The sequence below is a fragment of the Balaenoptera borealis genome (genome assembly GCF_965194805.1).
Source record: "Balaenoptera borealis genome assembly, chromosome: 12".
NCBI classification, from domain to species: Eukaryota; Metazoa; Chordata; class Mammalia; order Artiodactyla; family Balaenopteridae; genus Balaenoptera; species Balaenoptera borealis.
This window is the reverse complement of record NC_138869.1, coordinates 89,398,575-89,417,999: the sequence shown is the minus strand read 5'-3', so window position 1 is coordinate 89,417,999 and position 19,425 is coordinate 89,398,575. Positions and strand designations below refer to the sequence as shown.

The 19,425-nt window shown below is 41.1% G+C and overlaps 1 protein-coding gene and 1 long non-coding RNA gene across 5 annotated transcripts in view; both read right to left on the bottom strand.

Moving 5' to 3' along the window:
• The window catches only part of LOC309607620 (cytidine monophosphate-N-acetylneuraminic acid hydroxylase), a 246,294-nt gene that overhangs the window by 73,614 nt on the left and 153,255 nt on the right, over positions 1–19,425 (bottom strand). For 2 of the 4 annotated variants that reach the window (XM_082346354.1, XM_082346353.1), the window contains exon 3: positions 1,421–1,469. The exons of 1 other annotated variant lie outside the window; for it this stretch is intronic. In XM_082346354.1, coding sequence (XP_082202480.1) covers positions 1,421–1,431 — 11 coding nt within the window. In that variant the 5' untranslated portion in view covers positions 1,432–1,469. Of the gene's footprint in view, positions 1–1,420; positions 1,470–19,425 lie in introns of those variants that run through there. One more of the 4 variants, XM_082346352.1, reaches the window with a different exon arrangement.
• LOC309607673 overlaps positions 1–19,425 on the bottom strand; it is a 223,221-nt gene that overhangs the window by 136,926 nt on the left and 66,870 nt on the right. The window lies entirely within an intron of this gene.

Sequence of the window (19,425 nt, the reverse complement as noted above, 5' to 3'; positions counted from 1 at the left end):
TGCTCTTTCCACTATGGCCAGAATAACATATTTAAAATGGAAATTTCAAAATAATCTCATCCTGCCAATCCTTCTCCCACCTCTTAAAAATGCCTCATATCCTCCCATTGCTCCCAGGAGAAAGAACAAAATTCCTAATGTGGCCTAAGAGGTGATGCATAGGGACCCCTAATCACTTCCTCCAGCTCTTTTTGAACTATGTTCTTTCTTCTGTGACACCTGACCTTCTTTTATTTGCTCAAAGTACAGCCCTGTGCCCAGAATAAACTTCCTGATGGCTTCTTCACAGATTTAACTCTCCTTATCCTTTTGATCTCAGTTCAATCATCATCTCCACTGGGAAGCCTTCCCCAACACCCCAAAGAAGGTCAAATCCTACTATTATAAACACTCACAGCAATACGTACCTGTGCTTTCATGTGACTTATCAAACTTTTAATTTCATCTTTAATTATGAGATTAATACCTGTATCCCCTAAAGATAACTAATAGACACACGAAGGAAGGAACCATGCCTGTATGAGTTTGCATTGTACCCCTAGAGCCTAGCACACATGAGGATTCCAACGAATATTTGTTGAAAGAATAAATGAATACTGCAATTACTGGCCCACAATGATTCCTACAAAACCTTTTTTATGAACCTGGAACCTGTTCATATTTTCTTAAGAACTAGCATGTACCCAAATGTGACACTGACATTTTAAAAATTAACTATCCTACAGACAGTGCCCCATTATGAGTAGGTGGCAATCTTAAAGTTTATTTGTATTGCAGTTAATATTTCCCCATAGAAACAAGCTGTTAATGGCAATTACGTTCTAATCCAGGCTATGAAATCTTATCTATGCCCTGAAGAAGTCAGCATTTTCCTGCGAGGAGCTGTAAGATGGACTGCAGCTTTGAGCCATGAATTCAGGGCACATCTTAGTCCAGACCACACCTCAACTCCAAACCCTGAGTCCTCTGGACTCTTCCAGCCTTAGCATCTCTTTTGGTCCTATGGCTTTCTGATGCTCGAGCAAAGCAGTAGGTAATGTATTGGCAGAAGGAAAGTTCCAAAAGACAAGATACACTGGCAGCCAGAGGAAAAATAAGGGAAATCTACAGAAAAGATGTCACCAGTGACAGGGCTGGGTGAAGAGGACAGGGCTTGGAGAGAGGGGCTCTGGCAAATAGACTATCCAGGGCAAGCAGGGCGTGGGGGAGGCAAGCTCGGTACCCAAATAACTGGGTGAGCTGTGAATCAGATGTTTCTGAGATGGTGTATACTATATCCACAAAAATTGTTTTAACATCATGAACTCCACCCCATCCCTCAAGAGCTCTCAGTTCTTGTACCTTTTCACCAGAAGAAGTAAAGACAAACTACCAAAAATATCAATCCTAAATTCAGCAGGAAAACAATTTTCAACTGTACCTTTGTTCCATTCCAGGTAGAAAGGGGCCAAACAGCACAAAAACAGCTCCTTCGAGAAAGTAGAAACAGAGTGAGATTGAGATCTTCTTTTAAATGATGTTTAGAATTCCTAGAATGGCTGCAGCTTGGAAATTTCAATTTGCTTGGTAACAGACTTGATTTGATTTCTTCAGAGAAAACCTTTTCAAAAGCAATTATGAGAGCATAGCAGGCGAGTCAGACTTCTGGTAAAATGCACTCTCAGTCAGCTGATGTGAATTTCAGTTGTCTTTATATATCTTCGAATGTTTCTGTTACTGTTTGGGCTCCACCCACAGCCTAGCAACTTTAGGTAAACTCCTAATTCCCTGCCAACACCAGAATATGAAGTGTATGTGTGTTGGGGGGTGGAGGGGAGCGGTGGGGTAGGGGGGGTGTGTTTTGAAGACCCCTCAGTGGGGTGAAAGGAAAACGCATTAAGGAATAATTAATATCCTTCCCCAAACTTTCTGAACTCTTCTGAAAGTGACTCAGCCTGTCACATACACAAAAAATGTTTTCTTTTTTTTTAATGCAATAAGAATAATTGCTTTATTAGAAAGAGAAAGGATCTCTGTAGAATATTTCCCATTGGGGTGTGGTTTAGCTCTGGCCTCAGTTTATTCCTGATCCCTACACTCCTCTGTATTTCTGTCTTCCCACCCCTAGAGCCCCAACCAGTGTCAATTCAGGGTCCAGTCCTGGATCTCCCGAGAAGTCTGTGGTCCTGCCCCCTGTTTGACAAATATCCTGTCTTTTGGCTGGTCACCATTCCAGCTCTAGCAAACAGGTTTTCTATGATTCTTTAAACAAGTACAATAAAGTGAAGAGCTCTCTGACATTTTGTGTGCACATCTAGTTTTAAAAACTCATATCAAGTCCTTCCTTCTTCATGAAAATCACCTACTCCATTTCTCACCCATTTTTTCTTCCTCCTGAATTCCTAGAGAATTCTGCACCTCACAATTTGCACTTTAGAAAAAAAGTAATACTAAGTTCTCTAAATATTTTATTTGTGTTGGTCTTGTCTATTAGATTATAAGCTTATGGAGTGCAGGGAATGTGTCTTAGGACTTGTATACACCACGGTGCTTACAATGATATATAAGCAAACTCAGTGGCAAATTCCCAGTGAAGCAGCAAGGGTCAGTTTTAACCACATATGTTCTAGTTGGAGAAATATCTCTTAATAGGATAAAGGAAGAAAGGGCCTCTACATAAGGCAATTCTTCTAGTTAACACCTTATACTGAAAGTATTCTTTTCTTTCCCAAATCAAGAAGCTCTCTCAAATCCTTCCTTCTCTTGTTCTAGAAGACATCACATTATTTTTTTAAATTGAGGTATAACAAAGTAAGGTGTACTAATCTCGCATGTACATAGGTATATATCCATGTAACTACTTCCAAGGTATAGAACATTTCTAGTACTCCAGCTAACTCCACTCAATTCTAGTACTCTAGTACTCCAATCAATACCCACTCAAGGATCCATGCTTGGATTAATCAGAAGTGGCTCCCTGGCCCTTTCTGCCTACTGAGAATACAAGAAGAAGTCAGTGACCTGGAGGAAGGCCCTCACCCAGCCATGCCAGTGCTGTGATCATGGACTATGGCCTCTAATACAATAATGATTTGTGGGAGATTGTTTCAAGATGGCAGAGTAGAAGAACGTGCTCTCACTCCCTCTTGTGAGAGCACCAGAATCACAACTAACTGCTGAACAATCATCAACAGGAAGACACTGGAACTCAGCAAAAAAGATACCTTACATTCAAAGACAAAGGAGAAGCCACAATGAGATGGTAGGAGGGGCGCAAGCACAATAAAATCAAATCCCATAACTGCTGGGTGGGTGACTCACAAACTGGAGAACACTTATACCACAGAAGTCCACCCACTGGAGTGAAAGTTGTGAGCGCCATGTCAGGCTTCCCAATCTGGGGGTCCGGCAACGGGAGGAGGAATTCCTAGAGAATCAGACTTTGAAGGCTAGCGGGATTTGATTGCAGGACTTCGACAGGACTGGGGAAACAGAGACTCCACTCTTGGAGGGCACACACAAAGTAGTGTGCTCATCGGAACCCAGGGGAAGGAGCAGTGATGCCATAGGAGACTGAACCAGACATACCTGCTAGTGTTGGAGGGTCTCCTGCAGAGGCGGGGGGTGGCTGTGTGTCACTGTGAGTACAAGGACACTGGCAGCAGAAGTTCTGGGAAGTACTCCTTGGCGTGAGCCCTCCCAGAGTCTGCCATTAGCCCCACCAAAGAGGCCCGGTATGCTCCAGTGTTCGGTCGCCTCAGGCCAAACAACCAACAGGGAGGGAACCCAGCCCCACCCATCAGCAGACAAGTGGATTAAAGTTTTACTGAGCTCTGCCCACCAAAGCAACAGCCAGCTCTACCCAACACCAGTCCCTCCCATCAGGAAACTTGCACAAGCCTCTTAGATAGCCTCATCCACCAGAGGGCAGACAGCAGAAGCAAGAAGAACTACAATCCTGCAGCCTATGGAACACAAACCTCGTTCACAGAAAGATAGACAAGATGAAAAGGCACAGGGCTATGTACCAGATGAAGGAACAAGATAAAACCCCAGAAACACTACAAAATGAAGTGGAGATAGGCAACCTTCCAGAAAAAGAATTCAGAATAATGATAGCGAAGACAATCCAGGACCTCGGAAAAAGAATGGAGGCAAAGATCGAGAAGATGCAAGAAATGTTTAACAAGGACCTAGAAGAATTAAAGAACAAACAAACAGAGATGAACAACACAATAACTGAAATGAAAAATACACTAGAAAGAATCAATAGCAGAATAACTGAGGCAGAAGAACGGATAAGTGACCTGGAAGACAGATGGTGGAATTCACTGCTGCGGAACAGAATAAAGAAAAGAGAACGAAAAGAAACAAAGACAGCCTAAGAGACCTCTGGGACAACATTAAATGCAATAACATTCGCATTACAGGGGTCCCAGAAGGAAAAGAGAGAGAGAAAGGACCCGAGAAAATATTTGAAGAGACTATAGTCAAAAACTTCCCTAACATGTGAAAGGAAAGCCACCCAAGTCCAGGAAGCGCAGAGAGTCCCATACAGGATAAATCCAAGGAGAAACACGCCAAGACACATAGTAATCAAACTGGCAAAAATTAAAGACAAAGAAAAATTATTGAAAGCAGCAAGGGAAAAATGACAAATAACATACAAGGGAACTCCCATAAGGTTAACAGCTGATTTCTCAGCAGAAACTCTACAAGCCAGAAGGGAGTGGCATGACATATTTAAAGTGATGAAAGGGAAGAACCTACAACCAAGATTACTCTACCCAGCAAGGATCTCATTCAGATTTGATGGAGAAATCAAAAGCTTTACAGACGAGCAAAAGCTAAGAGAATTCAGCACCACCAAACCAGCTCTACAACAAATGCTAAAGGAACTTCTCTAAGTGGGAAACACAAGAGAAGAAAAGGACCTGCAAAAACAAACCCAAAACAATTAAGAAAATGGTCATAGGAACATACATATCGATAATTACCTTAAATGTGAATGGATTAAATGTTCCAACCAAAAGACACTGGCTTGCTGAATGGATACAAACACAAGACCCATATATATGCTATCTACAAGAGACCCACTTCAGACCTAGGGACACATACAGACTGAAAGTGAGGGGATAGAGAAAGATATTCCATGCAAATGGAAATCAAAAGAAAGGTGGAGTAGCAATACTCATATTAGATAAAATAGACTTTAAAATAAAGAATGTTACAAGAGACAAGGAAGGACACTACATAATGATCAAGGGATCAATCCAAGAAGAAGATGTAACATTTATAAATATATATGCACCCAACATAGGAGCACCTCAATACATAAGGCAACTGCTAACAGCTATAAAAGAGGAAATCGACAGTAACACAATAATAGTGGGAGACTTTAACACCTCACTTACACCAATGGACAGATCATCCAAACAGAAAATTAATAAGGAAACACTAGCTTTAAATGACACAATAGACCAGATAGATTTAATTGATATTTATAGGACACTCCATCCAAAAACAGCAGATTACACTTTCTTCTCAAGTGTGCACGGAACATCCTCCAGGATAGATCACATCTTGGGTCACAAATCAAGCCTCAGTAAATTTAAGAAAATTGAAATCATATCAAGCATCTTTTCTGACCACAACACTATGAGATTAGAAATCAATTACGGGGAGAAAAACGTAAAAAACACAAACACATGGAGGCTAAACAATATGTTACTAAATAACCAAGAGATCACTGAGGAAATCAAAGAGGAAATCAAAAAATACCTAGAGACAAATGACAATGAAAACATGATGATCCAAAACCTATGAGATGCAGCAAAAGCAGTTCTAAGAGGGAAGTTTATAGCAATACAATCCTACCTCAAGAAACAACAAACATCTCAAATAAACAATCTAACCTTTACCTAAAGGAACTAGTGAAAGAAGAACAAACAAAACCCAAAGTTAGTAGAGGAAAGAAATAAAGATCAGAGCAGAAATAAATGAAATAGAAACGAAGACAATAGCAAAGATCAATAAAACTAAAAGCTGGTTCTTTGAGAAGATAAACAAAATTGATAAACCATTAGCCAGACTCATCAAGAAAAAGAGGGAGAGGACTCGTATCAATAAAATTAGAAATGCAAAAGGAGAAGTTACAACAGACACTGCAGAAATACAAAGCATCCTAAGAGACTACTACAAGCAACTCTATGCTAATAAAATGGACAACCTGGAAGAAATGGACAAATTCTTAGAAAAGTATAACCTTCCAAGACTGAACCAGGAAGAAACAGAAAGTATGAACAGACCAATCACAAGTAATGAAATTGAAACTGTGATTAAACATTTTCCAACAAACAAAAGTCCAGGACCAGATGGCTTCACAGGTGAATTCTATCAAACATTTAAAGAGCTAACACCCATCCTTCTCAAACTCTTCTAAAAAATTGCAGGGGAAGGAACACTCCCAAACTCATTCTATGAGGTCACCATCACCCTGATACCAAAACCAGACAAAGATACTACAAAAAAAGAAAATTACAGACCAATATCACTGATGAACATAGATGCAAAAATCCTCCACAAAATACTAGCAAACAGAATCCAACAACACATTAACAGGATCATACACCATGATCAAGTGGGATTTATCCCAGGGATGCAAGGATTCTTCAATATATGCAAATCAATCAATGTGATACACCATATTAACAAACTGAAGAATAAAAACCATGTATCATCTCAATAGATGCAGAAAAAGCTTTTGACAAAATTCAACACCCATTTATAATAAGGACTCTCCAGAAAGTGGGCACAGAGGGGACCTACCTCAACATAATAAAGGCCATATATGACAAACCCACAGTAAACATCATTCTCAATGGTGAAAAACTGAAAGCATTTCCTCTAAGATCAGGAACAAGACAAGGATGTCCACTCTCATCACTATTATTCAACATAGTTTTGGAAGTCCTAACCATGGCAATCAGAGAAGAAAAAGAAATAAAAGGAATACAAATTGGAAAAGAAGAGGTAAAACTGTCACTGTTTGCAGATGACATGAGACTATACATAGAGAATCCTAAAGATGCCACCAGAAAACTACTAGACCTAATCAATGAATTTGGTAAAGTTGTAGGATACAAAATTAATGTGCAGAAATCTCTTGCATTCCTATACACTAATGATGAAAAATCTGACAGAGAAATTATGGAAACACTCCCATTTACCATTGCAACAAAAAGAGTAAAATACCTAGGAATAAACCTACTTAGGGAGACAAAAGACCTGTATGCAGAAAACTATAAGAGACTGATGAAAGAAATTAAAGATGATACAAACAGATGGAGAGATATACCATGTTCTTGGATGGGAAGAATCAATATTGTGATAATGACTATATTACCCAAAGAAATCTACAGATTCAACGCAATCCCTATCAAATTACCAATGGCATTTTTTACAGAATAAAACAAGAAATCTTAAAATTTGTATGGAGACACAAAAGACCCTGAATAGCCAAAGTGGTCTTGAGGGAAAAAAACGGAGCTGGAGGAGTCAGACTCCCTGACTTCAGACTATACTACAAAGCTACAGTAATCAAGGCAATATGGTACTGGTAGAAAAACAGAAACATAGATCAATGGAACAGGATAGAAAGCCCAGAGATAAACCCATGCACCTATGGTCAACTAATCTATGACAAAGGAGGCAAGGATACAATGGAGAGAAGACAGTCTCTTCAATAAGTGGTGCTGGGAAAACTGGACAGCTACATATAAAAGAATGAAATTAGAACACCCTAACACCATACACAAAAATAAACTCAAAATGGATTTGAGACCTAAGTGTAAGATCAGACACTATCAAACTCTTAGAGGAAGACATAGGAAGAACACTCTTTGACATAAATCACAGCAAGGTCTTCTTTGATCCACCTCCTAGAGTAATGGAAATAAAAACAAACATAAACAAATGGGACCTAATGAAACTTCAAAGCTTTTGCACAGCAAACGAAACTGCAAACAAGACAAAAAGACAACCCTCAGAATGGGAGAAAATATTTGCAAATGAATCAACAGACAAAGGTTTAATCTCCAAAATATATAAACAGCTCATGCAGCTCAATATTAAAGAAACAAACAACCCAATCCAAAAATGGGCAGAAGACCTAAACAGACATTTCTCCAAAGAAGACATACAGATGGCCAAGAAGCACATGAAAAACTGCTCAACATCACTAATTATTAGAGAAATGCAAATCAAAACTACAATGAGGTATCACCTCACACCAGTTAGAATGGGCATCATCAGAAAATCTATAAACAACAAATCCTGGAGAGGGTGTGGAGAAAAGGGAACCCTCTTGCACTGTTGGTGGGAATGTAAATTGATACAGCCACTATGGAGAACAGTATGGAGGTTCCTTAAGAAACTAAAAATAGAATTACCATATGACCCAGCAATCCCCCTACAGGGCATATACCCAGAGAAATCCATAATTCAAAAAGACACATGCACCCCAATGTTCATTGCAGCACTATTTACAATAGCCAGGTCATGGAAGCAACCTAAATGTCCATCGACAGACGAGTGGATAAAGAAGATGTGGTACATACATACAACGGAATATTACTCAGCCATAAAAAGGAACGAAATTTGGTCATTTGTAGAGACGTAGATGTATCTAGAGACTGTCATACAGAGTGAAGTAAGTCAGAAAGAGAAAAACAAATATCGTATATTAACGCATATATGTGGAACCTAGAAAAATGGTACAGATGAACCGGTTTGCAGGTCAGAAATTGAGACACAGATGTAGAGAACAAACATATGGACACCAAGGGGGCAAAGTGGCGGGGTGGTGTGTGTGTGATGAATTGGGAGATTGGGATTGACATGTATACACTAATATGTATAAAATGGATAACTAATAAGAACCTGCTGTATAAAAAAATAAATAAAATAAAATTCAAAAATAAAATACCCATTCAAACAGTAATCACTCTTCTAACCTCTATCACCATAGGTTAGTTATGCCTACTCTTGCCTTTTATATAAATGGAATCATACAGTAATATATCTGGCTTTCTCTCCCACCAATATGACTGTAGGATTTATCTACATTGTTACACACAGCAGTGGTGTGTTCCTTTTCATTACTGTATAATATTCCATTGCATAAATACACTATATTTTCTTTATCCTACTATTGTTAGATATTTGGATTGTTCCTTGTTTTGGCTATTTGACTAAATATGCTATAAACATTCCTGTGCATAACTTTTGGTGGACATAAGCCCTCATCTCTGGAGTGGCATTTCTGGGTCAAATGGTACATAAACATTAAACTGTGGTAGACACTGTCAACCAATTTTCCAACAAGGCTGTGCCAATTTACACTCCCAGTAGCAAATGCAAAAGAGTTCCTGTTGCACTATCACACCTTTTTGCATCAGACATTTTTGCAGTGTTTTTTAGTGTGCAATTAGTCAACTGGACATAGCCAGTTGCATGCTAAGCAACTATGAACTTTTGTGATTGGTTTATCAGCCCTAACGCAAGCATATGGACAACCCAACAGATACATCAGAAAAACGAATCTAAATCAGGTAAACACAGGAGGATAGACAGTAACGAGTCTGTTATTTACTCCTGGCTAACAGTGATTCAAGTATCTGAGAGAGAAGCAATAGTTAGTTCAGGTTAGAACAACACCCTCTAGGGTCCATGTTTTATTGCTGGAGGTAGTATGGTTGTATATTTATTACATGGTTAATAAATCCTATATAAGCCTCATTTAGGGAAAGGAAGCAGGAAACCACCAGAAGTAACTGAACCATGACATGCACAACTGCTGAAGAAACCCACAGCAACTGCCAAGAGGAACCTAGACCCCTGTTTAGAAATAAGAGAAATCCAGGAAGGGTGGAGAAAAATTAGCTATCAGAAAAAATAACAAGTTGAGCAATCAAAGCAAAGATATCTCTTGCCAAGATGGGTTTAGTAAAAGAAACAAGAAAGGACTTTCATCTTTTTCATTAGCGTATCGAGGTATAAAAATTGTCATTTTAACAGCACGAACCGGAATTCAATCCACTGAATTCTCTTGAGGAGAGAACAGGTTTGGCAACACCTTTCTGACTCATTTGAGTATTGACAGAGAAACAAAGGAAACTTTAGAATGCAAGAGAAGGAAATTCTGGAACTAGCACAAAGAGATGGAAGTGGGAGGTAAGAAGAGAGGCAGGCCTGTGAGGGTCATCAGGAGGACATGACCACCGGTTGACCCTTGAGCTGGATCTGGGCAATGGGAAGCTCATCGCTCCTTCCTCATCCTTGGAATGTATGTTTGCCCACCTTTCCCACAGTGGGAGCTGTTCCAAGGTCGTAGCCTTGAGAGAGTAGGGTGTTGAGACCATATGGACTGAATACATGACTGAAGCCAGTTAAGGCTTCTATTGATACATACACTTTAAGATTCTGGTGGGTGGGTTCGGAGACCTACTCTTGCAGTCGCCCAAGACAAGCCTCATAGGTAAGTTTCCTTGCTTATTAAACCTGCCACCTACCAATCTGAGCGGTCTGCCTTTGTTTGGTCTTCCCCTGCCATCCTTGTATGGGACCAGTTTGTGAACCAATAGCCTCTCAACAGGACAGGAGAGGGTCCTACTGAGAAAGGTGAGAAGTCCCTGGTGATGGGGCGGCCAAAGGCCTTTAAAAACAGTATGCACTCTCTGGAGGGCTGTGATATCAGCACTTCCTTACGACTTCACCTTACACAAGGTGAATGTCATTTGGGAAATACAAGGGAGACAGATGCGCTCAGGCCAGGATGGGCTGTAAGAAGGAGTGAGATCAGGAGATCATTGGTCAAAGAAAACTGGACCCAGAGGGGAGCCTAAGTACAAAACCCCTCAGAATTAAAAAGGAAAAGCCCTAGGGGAGGCATTACATTTCTCATCACATATGATATTGGGAATTAGACATTTTAATTTAAATCTCAAAGGACAGGGTAGCCTTCAGGAAGATGTTGTGTAAATGAAACAGGAGCCATGAAAAGTGGCAACAAGAGAACAAAAAGTTAAAAAAATAAATAAAACCAAGAGTGCCCAAACCAAACAGAAGCAGTAGAGGCAGTAGCAGAATAATACGTCAAAAACCAAATCTAGAATCTGTGATACAGAAAATCAATTTAAGGAATCTAAAACAACAGCAACAGAAAAAAGAGTGAAAGAAAGAGAACAAGGAAGTGAGAGAGAATAATTACGAAAAACAAAATAACAGGAAGAAAAACAAATAACAACTAATTTCTGTATAACAGGAATTCCAGAAGGAGAAAAGACAATAAATGAAGAAGGAATGATCAAGGAAATAATAGAACTTTTTCTGAGCTAAAGAAAAAGTTGATTTCATATAAAGGATCTAATGATTGTAGGGCAGAAATACTGAAAAAAAAGCATCCTATAGATCAGCCCCTGGTCCCCAACCTTTTTGGCACCAGGGACTGGTTTCGTGGAAGACAATTTTTCCAAGGACCGGGGGCAGGGGGGATGGTTTGGGGATGATTCAAGCACATTGCATTTATTGTGCACTTTATTTCTATTATTATTACATTGTAATATATAATGAAATAATTATACAACTCACCATAATGCAGAATCAGTGGGATCCCTGAGCCTGTTTCCCTGCAACTAGATGGTCCCATCTGGGTGATGGGAGACAGTGACACCCGAAGTGTGTTGCTTATGTCCAGTCTACTCTGCAATCTCATTTTGGTTGCTGTCACGGCAGAAAACCTTGCTTCACAAAGATGGGATGTTGGAAATGGAAGCAGGCTTTTCAGTGCTTTTGTGGCAATCTCAGGATATTCCACCCTGACTGTAATCCAGAACATATGGAGATTTGAAGTTGTCTCAGACATACTTTTAAGGCCACTGTCACTTGCAATCTCAAGCAGTTGATCCTCTTCTGGCACAGACAAAATCGATTCACCTGGCTTATTCACAAATGGGTCTTTTGTGGTTGGGAAGTAATGCTCGAACTCTTTTGAAAGCTGAGATAGGCAATCATGCACCAGCTGGGAGAAAGAAGGCTGTGGCTCAGTCTCTTTCAAAATTTCTGCTAATGTTTGAAACATGTTAAAGATCCCAATGTTCACTCGTCACCCCCATAATTCCAGTTTGGCTTTGAATGCCAACTTGAACACAGTTGTCGTTCTCCCCTGAAGTGACAGATTGAGTTTATTGAGCATGCTGAATATGTCACAAAAGTAAGCAAGTTTTGTGACCCATTCTGTGTCACTGAAATGTGCTGCCAGTGGTGACTGTTTTTCTGAAAGAAATCTCTGAAGTGGCTCTCGTAACTCACAAACTCTGGCCAGTGATCTAGCTTAGAAAGCCATCTCACTTCTGTGTATAAGCGAAGACGTGTGCGCTCTGCGTCCATCTCCTCACAGAGCTGCGCGAACAGACGTGAGTTAAGGGCAGGTACTTTAATGTAGTTGACAATTTTAATCACATCCTGCAAAACGTTGTTAAGTTCAGGTGACATTTTTCAGCTAGCCAGCATTTCTCTATGGATGACACAGTGCGTAGACTCACATTCAGAAGTGACCTCTTTGACCCGAGTAGTGAAACCAGAAAGCCGTCCAGTCATGGCAGTCGCTCTGTCCGTGCATATACCAACAGAAAATGACCAGTTCAATTTTCCTGATATGTAATCATTCAAAGACTTGAATAGTTCTGCAGCTGTGGTGTTGGTTGGCAGCAAAAGTGCACATAACATATCCTCATGCACATCCTCCTGAAAAATATATCACACAAAAACAAGCATTGTTGCACTTCCCTGGTGGAGCAGTGGTTAAGAATCCGCCTGCCAATGCAGGGTACACAGGTTCGAGCCCTGGTCCGGGAAGATCCCACATGCTGCGGAGCAGCTAAGCCCGTGTGCCACAACTACTGAGGCTGTGCTCTAGAGCCCATGAGCCACAACTACTGAAGCCCGCGCACCTAGAGCCCGTGCTCCACAACAGGAGAAGCCACCACAGTGAGAAGCCTGCACACTGCAACGAAGAGTAGCCCCCGCTCGCCACAACTAGAGAAAGCCCGCATGCAGCAACGAAGACCCAAAGCAGCCAAGAATAAATAAAACAAAATAAATAAATTTATATATCAAAAAACAAGCATTGTTGCCTTGTTGTCAACATCGGTAGACTCGTCAAACTGGATTGCATACCACGGTGGCTCGTTAATTCTCACTAACAATTGTGCCTCAATATCCTCTGCTATTTCATCAATTCATCTTGTTATGGTGCTAGCCAATAGAGGAACACATGCCACCTTTTGAACTGCAGCCTCTCCTAAAAGTTCACGACAAATGTCCTTAGCAGCAGGCAGGATCAACTCTTCACCAATAGTAAAGGGCTTCTTAGCTTTAGCAATGCCATTAGCCACTAAGTATGATGCTCTCAGTGCAGACACATTTGATGAAGTGGTGGCCTTCAGTAATTGCTTCTGTTCTTCGTGTTCATGTTTTTTCCTTTTGAAAAACTCCAAAGGCTTGTCTTTTAATGCAGGGTGCTTGGTCTCCATGTGGCGAAGCAGTTTTGAAGGTTTCATGGCTTCATTGTGTAGCCAGTCGCTACATATTATACAAAGCGGGATTGGAGAACATGAATCACTTGTTGCAATGAACCCGTAATTTAAGTAGGACTCTTGGTATTTTCTTTTAAATGCAGCTTTCTTTTTGTTGGCAGTCTTAGAGTTTTCTGCTGTCGCATCACTGGGTCTTTCCCCCTTTTCAAAGAAGCTCTCCAGCGACGTTTGTTTTTTACTCATTTCGGCTAGGGTTCGCTTGTGGGCTTACCAAAACTGTGACTGAGACAAGTGCACATTGTGGGAAAGAGGCGCGGATGGAAGTGGTAAATAAAATAATGGGCGGGCCATGCACAGACTGAAATAAGTGTCAGATTCTGACTTACAGCCTGCCACCAGATGCAGCTGTACCACTGAAGTACGTCAACTCACTTGCCACTATAAAGCCTGCCACCAGATGCAGCTTAATTGTCACTTGTCACTCACTGGTAGGGTTTTGATATGAGTCTGCAAGCAGTTGATTTATTTTGGTCTCTGTGCAGTCACACCTCTCTGCTAATGATAATCTGTATTTGCAGCCGTTCCCCAGCGCTAGCATCACCGCCTCAGCTCCACCTCAGACCAACAGGCGTTAGATTCTCATAAGGAGCATGCAACCTCACATGGGCAGTTCACAGTAGGGTTCGCGCTCCCATGAGAATCTAATGCCGCCGCTGATCTGACAGGAGCCGGAGCTCAGGCGGTAATGAGAGCGATGGGGAGCGGCTGTAAATACAGATGAAGCTCTGCTCACTCGCCCACAGCTCACCTCTTGCAGTGCGGCCCAGTTCCTAACAGGCCACGGGCCAGTACCGGTCTGTGGCCTGGGGGCTGGGGGCCCCTGCTATAGATAATCTGATGAAATTTACAAATGACAAAGGAAAAACCTACAAGAAATCCTACAAGCTTCCAGACATGCCCCTACCCTACCCTACTCCTTCCACCAAAAGACTCCCCCAACTCAAGCACCAGACAAGGAAAAAGAAACCTGCTGACATCCTCTCATTTGTAAACTGAATGCCAGGGAACCGCATGCAAGGATATTTATGCAATTTTGAGGGAGAAGTCTACAGCCTATCTGTAATTCAAGCAACGCTATAAAATAAAGACCTTTTCAGACGTACCAGGACTCAGAATACACACTTTTCAATTGTGCCCTCAGAAAATCAGTTCCACAGTATCCTAGTCATTGCAGCCTCATACTCTTCGGTGAAAATCCTCTGTAACAGAACGCTCCATCCCCTCCAAAGAAGCCCTCCCGCCTTCTCTAGTGGAAGATTTGTAATGTCCCCACTCTCACCCACACAATACCCTTGGTCTCTAGGCCTCAAATCATTGTCCTAATAAAAACCTCCAATGACATCTTTTAGCAGCTATCCTCTCTCTTTTTTCCCCCCATCTACCAAGTTTCTTGCTTCCCTTCTTCCTCCTCTCAGTTCCCTAACTTTATCCCTCCCCCATGCCATCTGGCTTCTCCCACCAATTCACCAGGACAGATGCCATCAGTAGCCTCCACACTGTGAAGGGTAATGAGCAGTTGTCAGACCTTACTTCATTATTACCTTGACCTCATTGTTACACTCAGTACTGCTGCCTACCTCCTTCTTGAAACTTTCCTACTCTCTAGAAATCTGAGAAGTAAATATATTCTCTCCTGGGTCTCCATAGCTCTGTTTTTGTTTTGTTCTAGCTCTGTTTGTTTTTTTTCTCCTTCTTTTCTGCCTGACCTTAAATGTCCCTGTTTCCCAGGCTCCCTTGCTTCACTGATCTTATTACAGAGACTGTCTGCCTCACTCATTTGTTTCCAGAGAGCAAAACCTCCTCAAGTAAAAAGAGGGATCTGCTGGGAGGATCCAGCAAATCTCAAAGAACTCTTCCTCTCATGTCAGGATAGGGCAAAACGCGTATCCCCCTTCTCTTTGTGTTTCCATGGTATATGGGAGAAAGGGAAAAGACTAATCTGGATGACTAGACACTAGCATTTACAGGATCAAGTTCAAGAGTGGGCAGGACCACTGAGGAATGGGCCCAGTGAAGGCGGGAGGCCTGGGGTTCTTTTTTAGGCTACTGGTTGGACTCAGAATCCCCTCTGCAAGCCCAGTCATATCTCCGCAGGCACATAGGAACATGCAAGTCCCCCAAGGGAAATCCAGGATGGAAGATTGAGGACCCCGCGTAAGCCTCTGTCCTCAGCCATGTTCGGTAATCTGGCTTTTATCAAAGAAGTCTGCACTGGGATTTATAGGGTACTGTTCTGAGTAATAAAATCATTCTTTCTGCCCATTTGCAAGTGGGTCTTTATGTGTATGCCCCGTTTGCTAGAACCTAGGGAACTCTCTCCCTGAATAGTATTTGAGAAACTTGAATTCATTCTAAGACTGTGAGCATTCTAGATTATGAACTCTGAAAGACAAGCAGTATCTTCTTTTTATTGCCCATATCTGGCAAGAAGAGCCTAGGCCAGAAGCACACAGTAAATGGTAAATAAATATTGGTTCAACAAAGAGATCCTCAGCATATTCTTCTTAGAAGTATTAACTAGTTTACTTCTGTAACCAAATCCATATGTCCTTTTCATCCTGCTTCCATTTTCCCTTCCTACAAATACCATCTCCTTTTCTCATTCCTGGGAGAATCTGACGTAAATATCAAACATTTTTGAAGGATTTTGAAATTTCAGGAGAACAAATAAATATGGGATAACATGTGCTAATCAATGTTAATGGCATCCTCTGCCAGTACAGAAGAAACATTCTAATGTAATTGTTTCACTTGAATTAGTTTAGCTTCCCTATTTGTACAACATTAGGATAAACTGGATGGAGAAACATTAGAGGTCAGCTATTTGTTGCTCTGTTCATGGCCTGAGTGCACAGCTGCATCCTAGCTGATGAAAATGGGACTCCAAAGGATCAAGCATTGTTTCTTTTCCTGTGGAGTGTTGTTGGATTGTTCATTTTCTTTTCTGGACCAAGGAGACAGCCAAGAGGGAGGGAGTTCGTTTTTTAGTTACTCTTGACCTATAAGTTATAGGTTGCTCTTTATCTCCACTTGATTAATTTCAGCTGAGGCCTTTCCATCAGATTTAAACCCAAGTTAATTAGCCTCACAACTGGCCAGAGAGCTCTGCCATTCCACAGCTCTTGGTCATTTTTTAAATCTATTCCAGAAGCCCACTCTCAAGTTGATCCCCAGTCCTCTAAGTGTCAAGGCATTTAATCTATATCCTTAAGGGAAAACATCTGTGGTCTTCCTACCACAAATGACCCACAGTTCAGCTAAACACTTACAGGGCACCTTTGGGTGGTGAACCTTAAACTGAGTGCTGGAGATATAAAATCAAAGAAGGTACAGTCCCTAGTTTTCAGGAGTTCAGGAGTTCACAGCCTAGCGAAGGAGACAGACATCTAGTCGGAAAATGTCAGCAAAATGTGACAAATGACCAATTCCTCCACCTTGGTTCCAGAATTCATCCTCCAATCCATAGTCTCAGGAAACTTTGGCTTGGTCCCTTTCTCTCCTAATTCTTCCACTCTCCCTTCTACCTGCTACTTCATTTTAGCATTTATATATATGGAAGCCTCTCCTAGTTTGAAAACTGTAATTCTTAACACACCAGTATCTCCCAGCAATGATTCTTCCTCTTCAATTTCATAGTCAAAGCAGTTAAAAGTAGTAGTCACTCACTGTCTGTCTCTCTTCCTCCTTTCTCTTTCCTTTCCATTGGCCCCTCAAGCCACCCCATATGAATTCTACCCCCTTCATTCCACCAGAAGTATTCTCCCTAAGGCAGCAATATCTTCCACATCATGAAATCTAAACAATATTTTTCAGTCATCCATTTACTGGATAGCTCAGCTCCAGTTGACAGCATTCTCCTTCTTGAAACACTCTCTCCTTTTGGTCTTCACAGAACCATTCTTGTCCTCCCTTCCTCCCCCAACTTCTTCAAAAACACCAAACCCTGTCACCTCCAAGTGAACAGAGTGCCCTGGTCCCAGCACGTATCATTCTCATCCAATCGCAGCAGGAACAGCCTAACTAAGCTTCCAGCCTCTTCTCTTGCCAACCCGCCTCCAACCCACTTGCTGCGTTATAGCCAAAGGAGCTTTGTAAATGTCAGATTTAATCCTGTCTCTTTTCTGCCTTAAACTCTCTATGATTTCCAACTTCCTTGAGGATGAAGTGCAAAATCCTTAGTACGGCTAATAACACGCATCCTGGTCAGACTTGTGTCTGCCTCTCCAGCCTTTTTTCCTACCATTCTCTTCTTCCCTCTCCCCACTCTGGCCAGTGTGACCTTATTGTTTTTCAAATGTTCCATGGACTTTTTCATTTCAACTGTTCCTTCTGCTTGAATGTCCTCCCTCTCCATCTTTGCCTAACTCCAACTCACTACTCAGATTTCCACTTAAATGCCACTTCATCTAGAAATTTCTTATACCACAATTTCAGTTAAATCCCCATATAAGATCCTATAGCATTCAGAACTTTGCATTTCTCTTTCTTAATATCCAGCACGCCTATTATTACTTATTCAATGTCTGTCTTCATCCCTAGACATTAAGCTAAATGAAAGCAGGGGTCATGCTTGCCTTGTTCGTTGCTGTATCCCCAACACCTAGCATGGTGCATATTTTTGAATGAATGAATGGATACACTGAATGCTGTTAAAAATAACAAAGAGGGACACCTAAGCCTGTCCTCAGAGGGAAAGGAGGGCCAAGCTGCTTCTAAACCTATACTACTATAATTTCTAGGGGAAATTCAATCAAAACCAATGCAAGAGTTTATAGAAAGAGCTGGATGTTTGTAAAGGGTGAGAATATTTGTGGAAATCAGCTAAGGAGACTGAATGGGTTTTAAGAGGACCATTGTTATTCTGAAGTTTTATAACATAAAATACAACAGAATCTACACTGTGACAATATCCAATACCTCTGGCCAGTAGTATGGTTCATATCCTGAGGACATATTTGTTATATTAGATAAACTCAGGGTGCATATCTTAAGCTAAGTAGATGTGTGGCGGCGTAGACACAAACAAGAGTTTCTGGGATGAGACATTTGGCGTTAGTTCATTCCATAAATCAACCAAGCCTGGACCTAGAATCAAGGCTTTATACAAAAATTTGATCTAGAGAAAATGAAATCTACAAAAAATTTAAAAATCATAGATGTTTAGGACTGAAAGAGACCTTACATTATCCAGTTGAACCCTCCTGCTCTTCTCCCTCCCACTGTTGGATGAGGTTAAGTCACTTTCCTAAAGTTTTGTGCCCAGTTAGTGGCAAATTTGGTAATAGAAACCCAGTTTCTGTATCAATGAAACTGAATTCTTTCTGATCCTTGCCTCTTATAAGCTCTAATTTTATGGAATTTATAAGCTTTCTCCAAACTATGTCCTGAAAAAGGTTTTCTGGAAATCCTTGCCTTCCTCTAATCTGATCCTGGTTCACCAAACAGCATACCCCGCATAGAGAGACCCTTTAGGTGCTGCTAAATAACACCTTCCCCTCACCACCCACACTTCTGAAAGGCTCAGGAGGTGATAATAGTAGTAACTGAAGGACTCTGAGGAACTCCTTGACATCATGCCGTAAAGCAGAACTCGAGGAGTAAGTCCTCTACGGCGTTGTACGACATTGTTCTCATTTGTCCTTTCTGAGTCCTGGGACAATCAGTCTCCTTGCTGTCAGAGAATATTTGGAAAACTTCTCGTGTTTTAAAAACTTATTCAAGATGATCTAGCAACTCCACTCATAGGTATGTATCCAAAAGAATTTAAAGCAGGGACTCAAACAGCTACTTG